Source organism: Lethenteron reissneri, chromosome 26 (assembly GCF_015708825.2).
Source record: "Lethenteron reissneri isolate LAM-NWPU_2019-01 chromosome 26, ASM1570882v1, whole genome shotgun sequence".
Lineage (NCBI taxonomy): Eukaryota > Metazoa > Chordata > Hyperoartia > Petromyzontiformes > Petromyzontidae > Lethenteron > Lethenteron reissneri.
Window position 1 is genome coordinate 11,683,602 of NC_083804.1, and position 22,357 is coordinate 11,705,958.

The following is a 22,357-nucleotide window of genomic DNA, read 5'->3' on the forward strand; positions in this document are numbered from 1 at the left end:
TTGTTTTTTTTTTATGTAGCTGTGATTCCGCTAAAAGAGTTTGGTCATATAGCTGACCAGTCTTAATACAAAAGTAGCCAAGATATTACGCTATTCCAAAGCACTGCAGCTTGTCGTCGTATTTTAAATTCAACTATTGAATTTCATTGAATAATCGAAGTGCAAGTATTGTCCTTCAACCAGCTCTTATATTAACCGAATGAAATAAATCAGAATCTTCATTTAAACTGGATGAATCCGAGGAGCTATGAAGCTATTTTTCACAGGTGTCCAGTATTATCGTTACATGAAAGTGTTGTGATTATTTCAACTGCCCACAATTAGTTTGTAAACATTTATGACCGGAAGGTTGCTATTGCAACATTTACGGCAAGACATTCCATTGCAGTGTACAGGGTAGAAGAAAGGAAGGTGCTGCCCTTCAATTGCCTCATCACACTGCTAGTGGAAGGCCTCCTCTATGGGATATTTGGTCTTCTCTTCCACGTTGATCAGACGTGCTTGAAGAGGTAGGCATACCCACATTTTACCCCATTACATGCCACCTAACGATCAATCTGTGCCCATTTATATGCTTCAGCTGCCGTGACAGAAAATGTAAATGAACCGGCAACCTCTGGATTGCAAGTCCAGTGTGACAACCATTGCACCATGGCATCTCCTGCAATGGTGATGCAGTGGTTTTGCATGAAATTATAACCTGGCAAACGGTGTTCAACACGAGTCGTGAGTGATATATGAACCAGTCATAGGCTCCCCCTTCACCAATCCAACTGATCATTGTGGCGCATTATGGTCTCGCAACTCCCATGAGTAAAACAGTGTGGGGAGGCCTGCAATAAACGGTGGATTGATAAAGGGCTAAACATATAACCTTTGTACATTATAGATTAGTGCATATATTAAGTTGTCATAATTAAGCTTACATATAACTTCTAAGATATGCAGACATGTCTACAATTGAAGGTTTTTCAAGAATATAATATTAAAGAGCTTTACTTCGTTTGGCCTCGACTATAATACACTTGCTCTGATCATCCAAGAATTGGGAATTCCCACTGAACTAATACAAAACGCCATTCACGCATATAATTTTTAAGGTCTAAAAGATTAAAGTACATATGGGAAAGGTCGTGGGTTCGATCCTGACCCCAAAGCCTGTATACTTCGAGTTTGCATGTTCCCATGATCGTGTGGATTTTCTCTGGGTGCTCCAGTTTTTCCCTCCACATATAAAAACATGCTTTTAGAGTATATAGATGCTATAATTGTACATATAATAAGCCACTTCGTTGAGCTATCATTTGTGGCCAGGTCACTTTCTCAAAAAGAGCTATATAGTTCAGTGGGCATTACCTGCAAAAATAAAAAAAGGGTTTTTTGTTAATGTAGTTTACAATCGGCTCATGTACAGGTGCTAGAGAAATTTCTGCATGACATGACTGTGAGACATGGGTGGTGAGGGTTTGAGGAAGCATTCATCCAGTCGTGGCTTCTGAAAAAAAAGTTTAGAAAGTTGGTATGCTTTTTTCTTTCCTGAAGAACCTGAGTGGTTTCATTCAGTGCGCTAGCACTCACTACATCTGGTGCAATGTAAATATCTGCTCTAAAAAGACAAAGGCGGCCAGGTGTGGTGCTGGCAACCCACCCCCTAGTGTGCCGTGCCGTCCTTTGTAGGTGCTCGCTAATAGCACTTTCCCCAAGTCTGTTCAGGCTACGCGGGTGTCTTTGTCCACGAGATGCTTGCACGGCAAAGGTTGAAGTTCCCCGGGCCGTCCCACACCACGGTATCAGCTACACAACACCATCACCTGAGAAAGATCTCAAGTGACGACAGTACTTCCGTGTACAGTATACCCACGAAAGGCCAAAACCCCCGCGATAGCTAAATTGGTATACAGCGTACAGATTGCCTGCGATAGGTCGAATGGTAATCCCGTACAGTTAAAAACCCCAAAGCTCAACTGAAGCCAGGATTATGGGTAAAGCATGATGGCTAAGTAAATGGTAAACCCAAAAAGCTTCGATCGCAACACTGTTCGCGCACCAATTGCACACCACGTGGTAGATGGTGTATGTGTACTCGCCATTCTAAAGATGCACTCGTGTTGAATGGAATTCGATTAGCCCGTGCACATGAACATAGCCCCAGAAAAGCATGTGGATGAGCCGCTCTCATTTTACAAAAAAATAAAGCCTGAGAATTAGCTTAAGATTAGAAATCAGTTATCTACCTCTGTTTCATGGTTATGACTCAGCCTGTATTGTAGTGTTATTTGTAATACAATTTTAAGTGTAAATTAAATGTGTTCGGTATTATGATAAAATGTGATTACAATTGAGTAATTGCAGTGTGCCGAACATCTTCCATAACTGGAAAGGGTGTCCCCCCCCCCACTTAGTCGGGTTGAGAGGTTTTACTGTACAATAAAACATACAAAGTGGGATCTTCTACAAAAGTGAGAAGCGCAAAATTTGTTCTGCAAAACGTTTATTATAAGGCATCTGGTTTAAAGCAGTGGTTTCATATACAATGCAGACTGCAACTAGCATATTAACCAATCCTAAATCAACGCCTGAAACTGCTGAGAAAACCTTCATGTAATCTTCATTCGAAAAACTAAGTTTGCTTATTTTGTAAAATGTAGTAAAACGTGAGAATACACATTCAATATAACCGATTAAACAAAAGTACAAGATTTACAACAAAACTTTTATTCACGCAAATACTACAGGAAAGAAAAATAACGGACCGCATCTGGCATCCACACAAAAAAACATAACTTCTGTCGACAGCCATTGAAATCCAGACGTCTCCTTGACATTGCGCTCAACGTGCATCAAACACAACCACTGTACAAGCAGTCAAGGAAAATGTATTTCATATTTGCCATTCGTACTGATGTCAACACATGAGCCATGAATTTGCAAAATAGCACTGCCACATTTACGACACTGCATTGCGATTGCAAACTACCCCACTCGGAAAGCCATTGCACAAACAAAAATACATTGAGCAGTTAAAAAAGGATACATCTTTTGGTTCTTTTCTTGTACATTATCCTGTATCCACACTCTCGGCATCGGATCGGATCCCTCGCCTTAATTTCATTTTCGGTATGGCACTCTGTAAAAATTACAAGACAGTCAAGTTGGTTGCAAACAATAACACTTACAAAAGCAGGGAAAATGGTACAAAGTACTGCTGCTGTTAACTTCATACCTCCACAAATGTAAATCATCGGTTGTTGTTTTGCTGGTTGTGCATCCTTGTTAGAATCCATGTGACTGCAACAAAAATAGCATAAACATATATCCATTCTAATATCTGAATATATGATTCGGCTGCACATTATATGCAATAAAGTATTGTACAACAGTAAATTTAGATTTTTTGAAAGTTAAAGAAAATATATATGACACCGTTTTAACAGATTGAATGCATCAGGCAAGGTATAGTCGTAACGCTCCCTCTAGTGGCTATAAGTGATAATTGCAACAATTGCCGGTCATTTCTAATGTTTCTTAATCTCCACGTGTCTCCCGAACCAAGCGAGTCTCGTGTGGGACTAATCAGCATTAGCCCTTCAGCAAAGGGTACAAATTCCACATTTCCTTGGTAATGTCGGTGTTGTAAAGTTAGATTCTAGCGACTTCTGGTATTTCCCGAGCGACAAAATTACAACAAATTGACTCTGGGATAAACATACTTTGCATCGGGGCGATTCCAGATGTGATCGATCAGTTTGTTTAGTAAACAGCTGGAATGCAGTAAACAGCTGAATTGTGCCTCACAGCAGGGTTCGATTCCCGACAATAGAATTTGTATGTTCTCCCCCTGTTTCTGCATTGGTGTCCTTGCCACAGCTAAACACATTCCTGCGGAGGGAGCTGGTAGGAACGTTGGGTCAATGGTCAGGGTCAACGGCGGCGTGGTGTATTCGGCAAATATGGCCGACTGTGAGGGCGGGCACAAGCCGGCGTGAGTAGGTTAAACGTTGAGTTTTATAAGGGCACCACGGGGTGACCAGCCCCTCCCCACCCAGCCCCACCCCTCCCACCTTCCACCCTCCCCACCCATTTTTAGATGCACGACGGACAGACACAATAATCCCCTGTGGGCTGGTGGAACCAGGAGGTTCCTACCAGTATAGACGTAGAATGTATCAAGGTACTGGCCAACATCGCCCCCTACTGTGAAAACGTGGCAGCATCTTCCGTTTTGTCAATCCGCTCCTCTCACGCCGTACGCGTTTATTTGGCCATAGGCTGCCCACTGCGGTTTGGTGGATGGCGGGGACCACGGAAGGCCAAAGCGTTTGATTTTTCTGAATCCTCCTCTTGTTGCCCACCACGTTAGCCGCCCGCGTCGTGGTCGCCTATCCGAGCACTATCCACTCAGCCCCGCAAACGCCTTCACGTTCTGGCGCATTCGGGGAGATTTGGTCACAAGCCTCGTCAAAATCACTAAGTGGTCTCTGTACTACAAGTAACCATCTGCATTAAAAAAACACACAGGTCAAAGTATGAATTGATAAAGAAAGCCCCCAAAGCAGAGCCCGTGACATTTATCCGCCAAAGTGTCGGCGGATCCGCAAACACGCGTGGAGCAAGGCCTCCCCGCCGGTGTCTCCTCGGCTACAGAGGCAACAGCAACATCGTCAACGCGAGCAACTTGGCTCATGTAAACGACGAGCCACTCTGCACCCAAGAGGCCGTTTTCAATGATTATCATTGTTATTAGTTCATGGCCGTTTTAAGGCGGTAAATTCGCCGTTCCCGCGCCGAGCGCCCCACGCTCACCCAAGTGACGCACGCGCGGTCGGTGGTGAAGCTCCCAGCTGGCGCACGAGGGTCACGCGTTCGCTTCCGGGTCAAGTGACGCAATATCCGGTTCCGCGCGCGCGTTCCGGGTCACGTGACGCCCCACCCCCGTCACACCCCCCCCCGTCACACCCCCCGTCACCCCCCCCCGTCACACCCCCCCCCGTCACCCCCCCCGTCACACCCCCCCCGTCACCCCCCCGTCACCCCCCCCCGTCACACCCCCCCCCGTCCACCCCCCCCCCGTCACACCCCCCCCGTCACCCCCCCCCGTCACACCCCCCCCGTCACACCCCCCCCCCTGTCACACCCCCCCCGTCACACCCCCCCCGTCACCCCCCCCGTCACACCCCCCCCCGTCACACCCTCCCCCGTCACACCCCCCCCCCCGTCACACCCCCCCCCGTCACACCCCACCCGTCACACCCCCCCGTCACACCCCCCCCCCGTCACACCCCCCACCCCCCGTCACACTCCCTCCCACCCCCCCCGTCACACTCCCCCCCGTCACACCCCCCCCCCCCGTCACACCCCCCCGGTCACACCCCCCCCCCGTCACACAGCCCCCCGTCACACCCCCCGTCACACCCCCCCCCCGTCACACCCCCCCCCCCGTCACACCCCTCCCACCCCCCAGAAATTACCCCCCCCCCCCCCCCGTCACACCCCCCCCCCGTCACACCCCCCCCTTCACCCCCCCCCCCGTCACAACCTCCCCCCCCCCCGTTACACCCCCCCCCGTCACACCCCCCCCGTCACACCCCCCCCCGTCACACCCCCCCCCGTCACCCCCCGGTCACACCCCCCGTCACACCTCCCCCCCCCCGTCACACCCCCCCCCCGTCACACCCCCCCCGTCACACCCCCCCCCCGTCACAACCCCCCCCGTCACACCCCCCCGTCACACACCCCCCCCGTCACCCCCCCCCCCGTCACACCCCCCCCCCCCGTCACCCCCCCCCCCGTCACACCCCCCCCCGTCACACCCCCCCCCGTCACACCCCCCCCGTCACACACCCCCCCCCCGTCACCCCCCCCGTCACACCCCTCCCACCCCCCCCCCCCGTCACACCCCTCCACCCCTACCCCGCGAGGCGATTCCGGTGTCGCGCGAAACGATTCCAGTCGCCATCGATTAAGCGCCTCGGGGCGGTGGTCGTCCGATCTCAAGTGGCCGCATGGCGGGGCAACGTTTTGGTGTCCAGACTTCTCCGTGGGGGGTGCCCGGGCTGGAGGAATCCGATGAGCCACAAAGCTCTTTTGGGGTTTTTTAAAATTTTAATCCAGACGTGCCTGTAAGTGTTCATTATCGCAACATAGCGTCCGGTAATTTCCCCCCAAAACTTTCTAAAATCTCCACGTGTCTGCCTAAGCAAGTTTCAAGTTCATTTATTAGGTGTAGCCCTGTGAGCCATTCGGCTCTTGAATCGGGTGCAACCGCAACAAACAAAAAACAAAAACATGAACAAAAAAACATCCTCAAGTGAATATGTGACTGAGTGCAAACAGAAAATCCAAGAAAAGACAGCAACATATTGCAGAAAAAACACCGTTACACACCAACGCTGTGTGCACAAATCCCAGTGGGATGCAAGTCAAACAACCAACAACAACCACAAGACAACTTAGATTAAGCAAGCCAGTGCCGTGGCGGGGCTTAATCTACGTTAGCCTCTCAGCCAAGTGTGAGAGGCCAGTTGCCCGAAACGTCGCCCGTTATAAATTCATACATTTTTGACGGCGCGTTGGGGTGGGCAGTGAGTGCAGCACAGGCACCGTGATCAACATGAAACTCGACACGGTTGTCAATAACACAATTACTTCTAGATTTGAAGCTTTCGTGACTGCAAGGATTCATATTCTTAGGTTTTTTCGGTAAAGTCACGTAGGTAAAAAAATTTAAATTAATAAAATAAAATAAAAATCACGACGTTTCGGAGGCAACACAAGCTTCCGTCTTCAGGTGGAACCGTCACAGCACGATATCAAGTAATTTACAAGCCTCCGAAAACGTCGTGATTTTTATTTTATTTTTATTATTTTTTATTACCTACGTGACTTTACCGAAAAAACCTAAGAATATCAGGACAATTACTCTTTGGTTCTCTCGGTAAAGCCACGTAGGTATAAAAATAATAGATCACGACGTTTCGATCGCAACACAAGCACTCGTCATCAGGTGGGACAACCACAGCAAGAAGCAGGTTTTTTTAAATCCTTTATATTAAGTTCGCTTGCTTGCTTGCGTGCTTGCTTACGACCGTGCAAATCTTTCGCTCGTTTTTTAACCCACTTCCCGTGATCCAATCGAGCTGACATTTTGCACACAGACTCGTTGTGCGAGACAATTAATGTTAGTGAAAAACATTTTCAAAAATTTTACACTGTTTAGGGAAAACAAATTAAATATTTAATTACCAATTGCTTAATGGTGGCAGACAATCATCTGACCCATAGGTGGCAGCCATCTCAAGCCAGAAGACGAGAGGACTCAAGCCGCCACGCATATAAAGGATTTAGAGTGAAAAACTTTGTTTTTACGGGTTTACTTATTCTTGCTGTGGTTGTCCCACCTGATGACGACTGCTTGTGTTGCGATCGAAACGTCGTGATCGAACGTCTGTCCCTGCGCCTCCCATCGTTCATGCAGGTAACGATATTTCGCCAACAAAAGTCACAATTCCGCGTGTTTATTGAAGCTCATTTTCGCGTACAGACGGACGACCACGTTGACGAAATCAACCGAATCGATTCATTTCCTCCCGCACGCGGTTGGAATCGAATCGATTGCCTCTCACGCCCTCCACCGCCCCTCCACCGCCCCATGAACCACGGAGCCATCGAGGAGAGAGACGCGGCCGAGTGGAACGCGGCGACACACGAGGGCTTAGTGGTGAGAGGAGGAGGCGGAGACACACGAGGGCTTAGTGGTGAGAGGAGAAGGAGGAGGCGGGGATACCACGGCAGCAGAGGTCCGCGCCATGTGCCCAGGCCTCCCGTCGTTGCCGTCATCCCCGTCCCCATGTCGCTGTGGGTGTTGAGGTCCTGCCCGGCGCGGCCCGGGTGGCTGCCCGCCGCGGGCCTTGGGCTGCTCCTGCTCCTATTTCTACTGCTGCTGCCCCTGGGGCCAAAGCTTCGTCCGCTCCGGTGTATCCTGGGTGGAGGTGGAGGAGGAGGAGGTGGCAGTGGCCGGGCCACGCACGTGGACGCGTGCGGTGGCCGGCCCGAGTATGCGACCACCACCACCACGGCGCTGTTGGGGCTGGTGATGAGGCTGCCTCTGGGTCTCGGTGTCGGAGGAGATGGAGCGGTGGAAGCTGGAGCAGGAGGTTGGAGCTGGCCTGCGACAGAAAAACCCAAGACCTCTCCTGGTACAGTTTATGTTGGGGGGGGGGGGGGGCGAGAAGCAGCGGTAGGTGGCTCAACATTGGTTTCCCCATGGATGTCTCTAGTCTGACTCCCGCCATGGCAATGTGGAATTGTCAGCACAGAGATTAATTAGCCCCGCTGTAACCTTTTTTGAATATTGAAACACGAGCACCTCGCTTAAGGCCACTCTAGTTTGTCCTAATATAGTCCAGTAATCTCAATAATTTGTCAATATTGTACTCTGTAACCACCGCTCTGTAACGGCGTATTCAAGCGGTTGCCATCTCTCCCGGTTCCGCGATGTTAATAATCATTGAAGCTCGTGGCCACCAGCCGCTGTCACTGCTCCGTCTCCACGGTGGACGTCCTCCCGGGCGTGTTCCCTCCTTTGGCTGCCAATCCGTCGCTTGTCTCGACCACCAATGTGTAGCTGTGACCTGTCATGGCCCCAAGCCCCGCTTCTCTAAAGCAGTCGCCACGCTGCCTCGACTTGAGACGTTTTCTCAAACATCATACGCTTCCTCGTTCTTAGTGTAATTCCGTCGGAATGTGAGGCAATTGTATAACATTTCACATACCGTAGGAAAGTTAATGTTTTGGAAAATGGTCCTTGTTAATAGTAGAGCGTAAAAAGGATGTTTCTGTATTGGTGACTTTGTTTTATTTGTGGCAACAGCAGGTTAGACAAATGTGCCCGAATGTAAATGAGTGGAATATTTGTCGTCGTGTTTTACATTCCACTCCACGTCATTGCCAAGAGTTTCCGTTGCGTTGTTTCGTCTCACTTGTCACCCTGTGATTGGTAGACAGCAGCGGTGACGCACAAATGCCCTCCGGTTGTGCCAGCTCATTTATTGACTTATACCTCACCCACGTCACGGTGCTGATGGCCCGGGTATTGTCACTGCTCAGCAGTGGGCAACATAAGGGAACCTTTTAACAGCGACCTTTTAGATAGCGAGTGACCAATATTGTATCGATACCATGACTTCATATTGGAGTTTTTTTACGGTCAATTATTTTGCTTGCAAAGATAAGCAGGTTTTGTAGATGTCAGGCTGAAGGTGTGGAATTGATCAAATATCCAAATGTAGGCCCCTCCTAAATAGTCGGAATACTCAGGCTTTCCTGCTAAATAATTGGCAATGATTAAATAATCCTTTCAAATTCTAACCAGCCTCAATAATTATCACTACATTCCCATAAATATTCGAAGTACTGCACACTATTTGGTTTGGTTGTGTTACAGACCTTGTTTAAAATTACTAACACGTTGTCTCTGTATTCTTTGGTTATTTCGGTAAAGTCACATAGATAGAAAAATTATAATAAAATAAAGTGACTTTATCGAAAGAACCAAAGAATATGAATTCCTGCAGTCACAAAAGTTATAAGTCAAAAGTTATCTCTGCTGGTCAGATTAATGCTAAGTATTCTAGGTACAGTATACTGTAGCAATACTTTAAACATGAGCGTCAGTTTTGCCTCATGCTTCTCACGTAGTCATACATTAATCACACTACGTTGTTGTGTTCAATCTTAATGTAGTCTGGTAATTCGTTTTTGGAAGTTGATTATTACAGTTGTGTAAGTTAATTTGGCCATTGTGGCAGTCAGAATCTTAACAAAAAAATGTTTAATTTGAAAATTATATCATTCATTATTACTTCGAAATAGTTGAGATTTTTTTTATCAATTTACAACATTTATCTGATCTCTTAATTACGTGAATTGAAATAAAAAAACCTGTTTGTTTTAATATGGCCACAAAGCATAACTTGCACATTTCAAATGTTTGAACTGTGTTCAGTATCTAACCACTCAGGGTATCCTGATGTGTTTCCTATTATTGTAGTTTACTAAACAATTGTGTAAAGCCATAGCATACTGTATATAACATGCAGTGGTGTGATGGTTTGGTTATGGGCCCTGGTGCAATAAATAGGACCCCTGATCCGTTTCCTTTATCTTTGTAGCCTGGTGTTTAGGCCTCTGGCCCATGGCTCATGGGCCAGAGGGCCATGGGCCAGAGAGTGGATTTGCCTGTACACTCGATAGCTAACCCCACTGATAACGTGTGTTATTTGCATGGACAGACATTAGGCTGGAAGCTCAAGCATCACTGCACCAGGCTTTGGAGATGAAGCGACAAGGCAAGCGCGACAAGGCACGGCGCCTCTTCCAGCACTGCTTGCGTCTCGATCCTGACTTTCCAGATGCTCTCAATGAGTACGGCCTCTTCCTGGAGGAGGATGAAAACGTGGTGCAGGCGGACCACATGTTTAACCGTGCACTCGCACTCATGCCCTGTCATTTGCAAGCGCTTAGCAACCGCGGGCGAACCTCGCCCCTCGTGGAAGAGATCGACCAGCGTCGCTACGCCATCATCGACAGCAAGGTGAAGAGCAGTTGCTGCTGTTTGGTGCAAGTGGATACTAAATCTTATCCAAAATTTGTGTTTACTTGTGGAATAATCACTGGCACATAACATTCAATTTTGAGCACTCTTTTTCAACTTGAGTTTGCATGCATTTTCAACCAAAATTAGTTTTGACTGATATTTCTATCAAGTGTTGGTGATTTAAATTACTGTGCTTTCCTGGCACTCGCTTATATCGTCATCAAAATAGTACAGCTAGTAATGCTTAAAATGTAATTGTATAGATGCTTTGAAATAATTAGTTTACTTTGACGGCTGTTGTATGTGCAGGTCAAGAAGCTTTTGCTCATCCCCAAGTGGGACGGAGCCTTACGGCGAGTGATGGAGGAGAGCTATTACCATCACATCCATCACACGGTAGCACTCGAGGGCAACACACTAACACTCTCAGAAATCAAGCACATTGTTGAGACACGTTACGCAGTCTATGGAAAAAGCCTCGCCGAGCAGAACGAAGTTTTGGGCATCGACGCTGCCATGAAGTACATGAACGCCTCGCTCATCAACCGCATCGGCTCAATCACTACCACCGATATCCTGGAGATCCACCGGCGAGTGCTGGGCCACGTGGATCCCATAGAGGCTGGCTACTTTCGCCGATCACGCGTCTTCGTTGGGAGCCATCTGCCTCCAGAGCCGCGCGAAGTGGAGAGGCACATGGGACAATTCACGCAGTGGCTGAACTCCGAAGAAGCGCTAACCCTGCACCCGATAGAGTTTGCGGCGCTGGCGCACTACAGGCTGGTGTACGTGCACCCGTTTGTAGACGGCAACGGGCGAACGTCACGTCTCCTCATGAACCTCATTCTCATGCAGGCCGGGTATCCGCCAGTCACCATCCGCAAAGAACAACGCGCTGAATACTACACTGCGCTGCAAGCTGGGAATGATGGGGACGTGCGACCTTTCATACGCTTCATTGCACGATGTGCGGAGATGACATTGGACCAGTATCTCATAGCCAGCTCAGATTTGAGTCCAGACAAGGGACTCCCAGAAAGCATTCCAGAATATTCAAACACGATACAATTGAAAGACTGGTAAATTCTTTCATATTGATTTCATTTGTTCGTGCGGATTGTTATTACTGCCCACTAACAACGTATGTGATGTGCATGTGCTTAGTTTGAACTGACGGATAACGTTCAATGTGCAATAGCAGTGTGGTTCAAAGACTATTTCAATCTTTTCTCGTTTAAGTATACTTGGATTTCTAACAGCCTTGCATGTATCTTCATGTTCAGTCTTGTTTATTTGCATCGCGTTCCAGTTATGCATTTCTAAGATCTTGCCTAACCGGTATAGCTTCCCCACAGTACAGACCCGAGAAGGCATTCTTATTGTATAACGTAACAGCTTTGCGGTGCAATTTTTCAAGGAAATGCCTATTTCTCTTTCGTGTGCAATTTTGTTAATGGCATTATGTCATTAAATTTATAATAGACAAAAGTAAAACATGTAGCAGTCCCTTGTTTGTAAATTATGATGGGACAGTATATTTTCATAGCGTCTCACATGCAGAATGTTTCTAACATCGTGTGTTGCAATCAAAACGTGTTCTGACTACATTGTGTTGAATAAATAATTTATTTTGCAAATATAACATGCTGTGAAAGTACTATGCTTAATTACATGAAAGCTCCTTGTGAATGTATTAAATTATATCTTTTGGTTAAATACAAAGAATTATGGATAAACGTGTACATGAATATGCCCCTTAATGTGCCATTAATATATTACAATTTACAATGCTTATGAAAATGGTTATGAAATACACGTTCATAACATCTTGATTTGGCCATATACAATTACTACTGTAATCAACAATAAACACTGACAGTTTGATTAAAAATGTAAAAAAATATTACATTTACTCTCCATTTTCAAATTCGTAGTATCAGTAACCTCTGGCTTGCTTTGCTTCTTTGTCCCAGGCAGCTTGTTTGAGACTTGTTCGAGCATCTTCAAATGCTGGATTGAGTTCAACAGCCTTGTGAAAATCCTTGATTGCGTCATCAAAAAACCCTAAAATAAACCATTTAAAAATATCAACACGTTAACCTCAATGTCAAACATTTGGTTCCACAATGATACAACACTTCCCTTTTTAATAAAAACAACTACAGCCCTTCAATCCGTTGCTGGATCAAGGCCTCCCCCAGCGTATCAAATCATGTGGACTGTTTGACCATACTTAACACTGGTCAATATGGGTTGGTTGTGGGGGGAAGTCCGAGGAATGGCTGCAGAGTCACTTGTAAGTGATGCCTGGGAATCAAATCCAGGTCACTGGTTTCATAGTGCTGTGTGCTGTCTACTGACAGCACTCACCTTTTTGACAGTACAGTATACAATAAGATGCAATTCTGGCTTTCTATAAATGTATTGATAGTTGACAAATCGGCGTCTCAAGGGTCAATTTAAAGTCCCCCAACTCATATGCACAAACAGTGGTGGCATCGGACACTTTTCTGCAAAATGTTTTACTATCACTCCGAGGCATGGTGTCAAAGTTAATGACAAATATAATGAGTAAGCTACCACGTTCAACTGGACTCTGGTTATGTTCTGCTGACATGGGCAATACCTAGCCTGTAGAGAATAAGGCCCCTGTTGTAGTAAGGAATGGGGAAGTCCTTGTTGCACTCAATGGCCTGTGTGTAGTCGTCCATTGCTTCATAAAAGTCCACGCGCAGGTACTTGATCTGCCCTCGGTTGTTCAAGGCGACAGCGCAATCTTCTTTGCTATGTCAGAAACACAACCAGTAAAATGTCGTTAATTTCTTTATTTCATCTGACAGCAAGATTGAATTATGCAGCAATGCATGGTTGAACCTGATGTTACCAGTTTCAATGTTGCCGCGATTGCTGTTTGTTTTTAAATCCGTTATATTAAGTTCGCTTGCTTGCTTAGGACCGTGCAAATCTTTCGGTCGTTTTTTAACCCACTTCCCGTGATCCAATCGTGCTGACATTTTCCACACAGACTCGTTGTGCGTGACAATTAATGTTCGTGAAAATTTTTTCCAAAATTTTACACTTTTTAGGACAAAAATATATTTAATTACCAATTGCTTAATGGTGCAATGCAATCATCTGACCCATAGGTGGCAGCCATCTCAAGCCAGAGGACGAGAGGACTCTAGCCGCCACGCATATAAAGGATTTATAGTGAAAAACTTTGTTTTTACTGGTTATACTTATTGTCCATCAGCTACTCGTAGCCAGCTTACAACTTACACGTGACTTTCGCCAAACTTACCACTAATTTCTGATCAATATAACACGCACTTCAAATTACTGTCACCTGGATGTGATGAATAAATATGAATGGTTCCATAACACAATAGTGCCTCTTTAACCCAGGAAAGCTTCACCAAGTCTCAACACGTTTCGAGGAGGGCCCTGGGTTTGGATGTTTTCCCAATTCCGATTCAACAACTTTTGGCTTTGCGTTTGAGTAAACTGGATTAAAACCCACCGTGCATTCAGGATGGGATGGCGAATGTTGAAAGCGATGTCCACAGCTGATATATTTAAATCCCTTGCTGCACTGCCATCTAATGGCCACACGTGGCATCGTGAATACAGAGCAATCGCACATGGCGTGCGAGTGAGGCGCTTCTCGGCGACATTCCCACACAACAGACACGGAAACGATTGAGCGCGGGGTTTGTGGAGTCTGACTGAATGGGAACCTCCTGTGACGAGCACGAGGTCTCGGGGACGCCCACAGCATTAACTCTGCGACTCTCCCGGCGTCTTCCGGCATGTCTCCTGGTGTCACCTCATGAGTCTCACCCGTGTCTCCAGGTGTCTCCCGGTGTCTCACCGTGTCTCACTGTCTCCCCGTGCCTCACTGTGTCTCCCCAGTGTCTCACCGTGTCTCAGCGGTGTCTCCCGGTGGCTCACTGTGTCTCCCGGTGTCTCCCCAGTGTCTCCTTAGTGTCTCCCCGTGTCTCCCGGTGGCTCACCCGTGTCTCCCAGTGTCTTCCTGCGGCTCACTGTGTCTCCCTGTGTCTCACCCGTGTCTCCCGGTGTCCCCCCAGTGTCTCCCGGTGTCCCCCCAGTGTCTCCCGGTGTCCCCCCAGTGTCTCCCGGTGTCCCCCCAGTGTCTCCCGGTGTCTCCCCGTGTCTCCCAGTGTCTCTCGGTGTCTCCCCAGTGTATCCTGGTGTCCCCCCAGTGTCTCACAGTGTCTTCCCAGTGTCTCCCCAGTGTATCCTGGTGTCCCCCAAGTGTCTCCCGGTGTCTCCCCGTGTCTCCCCAGTGTCTCCCCGTATCTCCCAGTGTCTCCCGGTGTCTCTCCAGTGTATCCTGGTGTCCCCCAAGTGTCTCCCGGTGTCTCACCGTGTCTCCCCAGTGTCTCCCCAGTGTCTCACCGTGTCTCCCGGTGTCTCCCCAGTGTATCCTGGTGTCCCCCAAGTGTCTCCCGGTGTCTCACCGTGTCTCCCCGTGTCTCACCCGTTTCTCACCCGTGTCTCACAGTGTCTCCCGGTGTCTCCCAGTGTCTCACCCGTGTCTCACCCGTGTCTCCCCGTGTCTCACCCGTGTCTCCCCCGTGTCTCACCCGTGTCTCCCAGTGTCTCCCCGTGTCTCACCCGTGTCTCACCCGTGTCTCCCCAGTGTCTCACCGTGTCTCCCGGTGTCTCCCCAGTGTATCCTGGTGTCCCCCAAGTGTCTCCCGGTGTCTCCCCAGTGTCTCCCGGTGTCTCCCCGTGTCTCACCCGTTTCTCACCCGTGTCTCACAGTGTCTCCCGGTGTCTCCCAGTGTCTCACCCGTGTCTCACCCGTGTCTCACCCGTGTCTCCCCGTGTCTCACCCGTGTCTCCCCCGTGTTTCACCCGTGTCTCCCAGTGTCTCCCCGTGTCTCACCCGTGTCTCACCCGTGTCTCCCCGTGTCTCACCAGTGTCTCCCGGTGTCTCACCCGTGTCTCCCAGTGTATCACCGTGTCTCCCAGTGTCTCACCCGTGTCTCACCCGTGTCTCACCCGTGTCTCCCCGTGTCTCACCCGTGTCTCCCCCGTGTTTCACCCGTGTCTCCCAGTGTCTCCCCGTGTCTCACCCGTGTCTCACCCGTGTCTCCCCGTGTCTCACCAGTGTCTCCCGGTGTCTCACCCGTGTCTCCCAGTGTATCACCGTGTCTCCCCGTGTCTCCCCGTGTCTCCCAGTGTCTCCCCGTGTCTCCCCGTGTCTCACCGTGTCTCCCAGTGTCTCCCAGTGTCTCCCCGTGTCTCACCCGTGTCTCACCCGTGTCTCCCCGTGTCTCACCAGTGTCTCCCGGTGTCTCACCCGTGTCTCCCAGTGTATCACCGTGTCTCCCAGTGTCTCACCGTGTCTCACCGTGTCTCACCGTGTCTCCCAGTGTCTCCCCGTGTCTCCCCGTGTCTCACCGTGTCTCCCAGTGTCTCCCCGTGTCTCACCGTGTCTCCCAGTGTCTCCCCGTGTCTCACCCGTGTCTCCCCGTGTCTCACCCGTGTCTCCCCGTGTCCCCCCAGTGTCTCCCGGTGTCTCACCGTGTCTCCCAGTGTCTCACCGTGTCTCCCAGTGTCTCCCCGTGTCTCACCCGTGTCTCCCCGTGTCTCCCAGTGTCTCACCGTGTCTCCCAGTGTCTCCCCGTGTCTCACCCGTGTCTCCCCGTGTCTCCCAGTGTCTCCCCGTGTCTCACCGTGTCTCCCAGTGTCTCCCCGTGTCTCACCCGTGTCTCCCAGTGTCTCCCCGTGTCTCACCGTGTCTCCCAGTGTCTCACCGTGTCTCCCAGTGTCTCCCCGTGTCTCACCCGTGTCTCCCCGTGTCTCCCCGTGTCTCACCGTGTCTCCCAGTGTCTCCCCGTGTCTCACCGTGTCTCCCAGTGTCTCCCCGTGTCTCACCCGTGTCTCCCCGTGTCTCACCCGTGTCTCCCCGTGTCCCCCCAGTGTCTCCCGGTGTCTCACCGTGTCTCCCAGTGTCTCACCGTGTCTCCCAGTGTCTCCCCGTGTCTCACCCGTGTCTCCCCGTGTCTCCCAGTGTCTCACCGTGTCTCCCAGTGTCTCCCCGTGTCTCACCCGTGTCTCCCCGTGTCTCCCAGTGTCTCCCCGTGTCTCACCGTGTCTCCCAGTGTCTCCCCGTGTCTCACCCGTGTCTCCCAGTGTCTCCCCGTGTCTCACCGTGTCTCCCAGTGTCTCACCGTGTCTCCCAGTGTCTCCCCGTGTCTCACCCGTGTCTCCCCGTGTCTCCCCGTGTCTCACCGTGTCTCCCAGTGTCTCCCCGTGTCTCACCGTGTCTCCCAGTGTCTCCCCGTGTCTCACCCGTGTCTCCCCGTGTCTCACCCGTGTCTCCCCGTGTCCCCCCAGTGTCTCCCGGTGTCTCACCGTGTCTCCCAGTGTCTCACCGTGTCTCCCAGTGTCTCCCCGTGTCTCACCCGTGTCTCCCCGTGTCTCCCAGTGTCTCACCGTGTCTCCCAGTGTCTCCCCGTGTCTCACCCGTGTCTCCCCGTGTCTCCCAGTGTCTCCCCGTGTCTCACCGTGTCTCCCAGTGTCTCCCCGTGTCTCACCCGTGTCTCCCAGTGTCTCCCCGTGTCTCACCGTGTCTCCCAGTGTCTCACCGTGTCTCCCAGTGTCTCCCCGTGTCTCACCCGTGTCTCCCCGTGTCTCCCCGTGTCTCACCGTGTCTCCCAGTGTCTCCCCGTGTCTCACCGTGTCTCCCAGTGTCTCCCCGTGTCTCACCCGTGTCTCCCGTGTCTCACCCGTGTCTCCCCGTGTCCCCCCAGTGTCTCCCGGTGTCTCACCGTGTCTCCCAGTGTCTCACCGTGTCTCCCAGTGTCTCCCCGTGTCTCACCCGTGTCTCCCCGTGTCTCCCGGTGTCTCACCGTGTCGCCCAGTGCCTCCCCGTGTCTCACCCGTGTCTCCCCGTGTCTCCCAGTGTCTCCCCGTGTCTCACCGTGTCTCCCAGTGTCTCCCCGTGTCTCACCCGTGTCTCCCAGTGTCTCCCCGTGTCTCACCGTGTCTCCCAGTGTCTCACCGTGTCTCCCAGTGTCTCCCCGTGTCTCACCCGTGTCTCCCCGTGTCTCCCCGTGTCTCACGGTGTCCCCCCAGTGTCTCCCCGTGTCCCCCCCCCCCCCCGTGTCTCCCCCCCCCCCGTGTCTCCCCACCCCCCGTGTCTCCCCACCCCCCGTGTCTCCCCACCCCCCCGTGTCTCCCCACCCCCCGTGTCTCCCCACCCCCCGTGTCTCCCCACCCCCCGTGTCTCCCCACCCCATGGCGTGTCCCCCTCTCACCAGAGGCGATCGCGCCGGGCCAGCAGCCCCGTGTAGAGCTCCTCAGCACGGCCGAGCCGCCTCTCCCGTAGGCACGCGTCCGCCTCCTGCAGAGACATGGGGGGGGGCAGGACTCACAGAGCACTGGGGGGCAGTGGGACAGGGGGACAGGGAGACAGGGGACAGGGGGACAGGGAGACAGGGAGATCTTCAACGCGCCTGCAGCGTGCCAGCGACCGGAGCGTGCATGAGGAGGTGCCACATCAGAGGGTGTTTACCCTCCCAACGGTGATGCCAAGTTCTGGTGTCAGGTCCGAGGATTTTGCCCTCCGGATCGGAGATTTGGAGGTTCGAGTGCGAAAAGTTTTGGGACTTTGGGGGCCGTCCATAAATGACGTCACGCGATTTTGGGCGATTTTTGACCGCCCCCCCCCCCCGTCGTCACACAACGTCACAAAAAGTCAGACCCTCCCCCCTCAAATGTGACGTCACAAAGCACTGCCCCCCCAAAAAAATATATAAACATGCTTCAAATCGCTTTAACACTATTGTCATTGTAGTGCGTATTTAATGTGGCGCTGCACTCTGATGTTGTAGGAGAAAGCATTTATTAAAAAGTCTATTAAATTAAGTAGAACGTGTTGTTTATATTTATTTAAAGTTGCGAATTTTTATGTGACGTCACATTTCTCACCCCCCCCCCCTAGGTGCGTGACGTCATTTATGGACGGCCCCTTGGGGGCCTGGTCGGAGGGGATTTTGTTGCAGTATGTGGGGAGTGAGGAGATCTGGTGCCGAATAGGATAAGAGAGAGTTTGTATGCCAAGGTGCAGAGGCCACGACTCATCGTGTTAAGTTGTCACCTCCAGATATTGCTGAAGTGTGCTCATTCTGGTGCCAGGTTCGAGATATTGGAATCCCACGATCATTTGAGCGCTGTGGGGTTTTTGTTGTTGCATATTACGTAAAATTGTTAGTTTTTCATCATTCACTACAAACATGAAACATCTGAGTAACGTCTCGAAACCTCCCAAAAACCATACCGATGCATATATTTTTAGCTGACATTGTTTGCAGAGCAAAGCCTTTGTAGCTCTATTACATGTATGAAAAAGTTGCGTTACTTTTATAGTGTTTTGTCATTTTTATTTGCAATCTTACAAAACAACTCGCCATACATTCCGGAAAATGTTGCGTTGTCAAATTAGGGCCTTATGTCGTGTAACGATTGATGTGGTTAGTCATCATATGTATCATTAGTATGTGGTGACTTCTACGACATTTAAAAGCGTGTTTAGCAATATATCAACAGCACCAATTATACATAATACAGGTTTTTGGGTCAGATCGCGTTATTTATAAATGTGTCGTAACCCTCCACCACCCGACACGGCCAAACAGTAAAACATGTGTCACGTTTTTTCAAAGGACAAAATAATTCACTTCTTTAGCCCACCGGTGTGCTGAAGAGAGAATCAACAGCATTTTGAAATTTGAGTACGACGTTTCGCTGATAATTACAATCAGCTTCATAAATAACGCGATCTGACCCAAAAACCTATATTATTAATAATATTGGTCGCGAAAGCCTACGTGTTAAAAAGCACCAATTACAGTTACTGCACAGCAATGATGTAAATACACCCAAAATATATCACATCTACTCATGCAAATAAACTTCATTTATCACTGAATGTAATACCAATGTCTGCAAAAAATATATCTCGAGAGAAAATGTAATATTCTTTCACGCAGATATTAATTTCATCATGCAGCAGTTGTATTTATTTTTGTTTTAACAAGCTGCTCGGGCTATATGTGGTTGCGGGTAATTCAAATGTGTGGGTTGTGTTGTGCAAGCGGCACGGTATTGTATACACATCCATGGTTACCATGAGCGTAAATGTAATTAAATAATTGTTGCTCAAGTAACACTAAACGCTAAACTTTGCAATGCTTCTGACTCACTGCAATTGACTTTCAGCTACATGCTTCGTGCCACTCACGTAGTCAAACATTACCAACGCACCACAGGGGTTTGCCCATATAATTGTGTGCTTAAAAATATACAAACATATTACATGCACAGCAATACCCGGTTTATGTTGCGGATCTTGGTAACGGTTTTATTAAAGTGCCGACGTATTGGCAAAACGACGTAAAAAGGGGTAGACTTACATCGGGTGTTACTATACTTTGTATTGCAGTATATGTTTTTTGCAGATATTCTATATTTGGGCGTAGAAATAATACTGCAATATACAGTATTGACTGTACTGTATTAGATTATGCATTGTGTTCTTTGGCATTATTGTATTGCCACATATCTTTTGAGTGGAGTGGTGGTGCACTGGTTAGCGTACTTCGCGATGAGCCAAAAGAACTTGAGTTTAATTCCTGGTCATGGCGAATGTTAGCGGAAGGCGATATATTTCTAAACAGGTCCTTGCCCCACTCTTCACCATCCCGTTCTCATCAACACAGTAAAGTATGGTCAAACAATCCCCATGACCGACACAGCATGGGAAACGCATCCATTCAGTGGCTGGATTGACAGAGCACGCTATAAATTCGTATTTTAGTCATTATCTATGCCACAAAAGAATTTGAATGTATGTGAAACCATAATTACGATGTACTCTGCTGCCTGTTGTTAGCCTTTATAATTACAAATGATAATGAATCCCCATGGTACAACATTTATTAAATAAATTATTTAAGAAATAAACGTGCAACTTTTTATTTCTACGATAAAGTGAAAACATTTTTACGAAGCCTAAACATGTGCATCATACATTCATATATATAGTAAACAAAATAGTAAACAAAAAATTATATTTGTATTCCCCCACCATAAATAGTGCCCATATTTTTATTGTATGTTTTCAGTACATAAAGTATTAAATTGTGTTAGGCGACATTTAAAATATTAAAACCATTTTCTCTACATTTCAGTTCAGCCACTATAATTCATGAACCCAAAAACGTTGATTATGAACTATAATTCATATTTTTATTAAACAAAATCAGTGTTGTTAAAATAATATATATAATTACTGGATTTAAATGCCTATAATGATACATTTTGTAAAGAAATACCAATATCATTGCCCATCAAAAGCTTTAAGTAAATAGAATTGATCTGACTATCATGTTATCAATATAGAGGTGTATTTGGTAAATAAAGACATTCTTAGACACCCGAAAAATCAGCTGTCAACTATAATTTTACATTTTATACTGTTTACACAAGAGGGTATATCATACACAAGCCCAAATGAATGTTAACATAATTAAATCAGATCAATCATAGTTCAGGTCCGAATGGTCTACAGATACACCCTTCCAATATGTGAATTATGCCTGATATCTGTTACCTGTTAACATATACCATTACCGAACAGTAAACATCAAAAATAAATATCCAGGATTTTGTATTCAGTTAAATTATATTGTTGGCGATATGACTGCTTAAATGTGTCAAAAAGTAGGTAGTAGACAGGGAATTTTTCTGATAAAGCGTGGAGAGAGATGTATTGTCCAGGCATTGGCTGTGTGTCATGTAGCCGTCTGTCTCTTCTAATCACCCTTGCTTCTGGGCGTTTCTTCCTTGCTGTCCTGGGCCTCCTGTGGTGGAATGTCTTTCTTCTCCTTCTCTGCTTCTTCTTTTTGTTTGTCGCTTGGGTTGTCCGGCTTCTGATCGTGGTCATCCTGCGCCTTCGCAGCTCCATCTGTGTGGTCTTTGTCGTCAGGATTCTCTGCATGGACAAAATGTATCGCAAACACGGCAAACTATGAATAAAATATAGCAATCATGACCAGCGATAGGCTTATTGGGGCCCTGGGTGCTAGTTCCAGAGGAAACCAGAAGCCCTTCTCCAAGTCTGCTGCGCCTAGAGCAGAGGTCAATAACCTGAGCTTCCAGCGCCACATGTGGCTCTTTCGGGACTGTATTGTGGCTCTTGAAATATTGAGTGGTTTTCTGAATTCGAACAAAAATGGCTCTTCTCGTTATTTTGGTTGCTGACCCCTGGCCAAGATAAATTAGATATGGCAATGAGGTTGGGGTGTAAAGTGCCTCCACTCCTCGAAGCGGAAAGTTGCTAAACGAACCTTAAAAAGTTACTAGACGTCACTACATAGGCTTTATAAAGTCTTAAACAAATGTCACGAGATTAATTACCAAGCATAAAACATAGTAAACTGATACATGATCCATATTATAGACCTGCAATCGCTCCCAAATCTGCATATGAGCTATATTGTTGCTTGATCTAACAAGATCCTGTCGCAATGGAAACAACAAGTCACACGATTTAGCAACACAGTCGCTAATTTGGCAACGATTTTGAGAGGTGTTATGTTATGGATATACATACCTCTGCCATATAAATGTAGAATTTACAACTCTGGTTGATGAAGGCAACTGAAAATTAGCACCACACAACTCTCACTTGATTTAAACACGTTTAGAATTAGATCCCTTAGACAT

General features: G+C 48.3%; 3 protein-coding genes across 6 annotated transcripts; 1 reads left to right on the plus strand and 2 right to left on the minus strand.

The window, feature by feature from the left end:
• Positions 1 to 2,694: 2,694 nt before the first annotated feature.
• Positions 2,695 to 7,530, minus strand: LOC133347685 (DNA-directed RNA polymerases I, II, and III subunit RPABC4). Of its 3 annotated transcripts, none has more exons than XM_061560178.1 (4): positions 7,398 to 7,530; positions 3,224 to 3,288; positions 3,035 to 3,127; positions 2,695 to 2,853 (listed from the first exon to the last, which is right to left on the minus strand). In XM_061560178.1, exons 2-4 carry the CDS (start codon positions 3,282 to 3,284, stop codon positions 2,831 to 2,833), a joined length of 177 nt encoding a protein of 58 aa, XP_061416162.1. In that variant the 5' UTR covers positions 3,285 to 3,288; positions 7,398 to 7,530; the 3' UTR covers positions 2,695 to 2,830. The 3 variants fall into 3 exon arrangements, with proteins under 3 accessions (XP_061416162.1, XP_061416159.1, XP_061416161.1); XM_061560175.1 differs by lacking the exon at positions 7,398 to 7,530 and adding an exon at positions 4,804 to 4,891; XM_061560177.1 differs by lacking the exon at positions 7,398 to 7,530 and adding an exon at positions 4,147 to 4,781.
• Positions 7,531 to 7,609: 79 nt separating this feature from the next.
• FICD (FIC domain protein adenylyltransferase) lies at positions 7,610 to 12,236 on the plus strand. The gene is made up of 3 exons (XM_061560172.1): positions 7,610 to 8,195; positions 10,290 to 10,591; positions 10,904 to 12,236. The coding sequence occupies exons 1-3, from the start codon at positions 7,649 to 7,651 to the stop codon at positions 11,675 to 11,677; spliced, it is 1,623 nt and encodes a 540-aa protein (XP_061416156.1). The 5' UTR covers positions 7,610 to 7,648; the 3' UTR covers positions 11,678 to 12,236.
• A 182-nt stretch (positions 12,237 to 12,418) lies between these two features.
• On the minus strand, positions 12,419 to 18,257 carry TTC32 (tetratricopeptide repeat domain 32). Of its 2 annotated transcripts, XM_061560174.1 has the most exons (4): positions 18,144 to 18,257; positions 17,887 to 18,009; positions 13,221 to 13,378; positions 12,419 to 12,658 (listed from the first exon to the last, which is right to left on the minus strand). In XM_061560174.1, exons 2-4 carry the CDS (start codon positions 17,982 to 17,984, stop codon positions 12,531 to 12,533), a joined length of 384 nt encoding a protein of 127 aa, XP_061416158.1. In that variant the 5' UTR covers positions 17,985 to 18,009; positions 18,144 to 18,257; the 3' UTR covers positions 12,419 to 12,530. The 2 variants fall into 2 exon arrangements, with proteins under 2 accessions (XP_061416158.1, XP_061416157.1); XM_061560173.1 differs by lacking the exon at positions 18,144 to 18,257 and having other exon boundaries at positions 17,887 to 18,078.
• Positions 18,258 to 22,357: the final 4,100 nt, after the last annotated feature.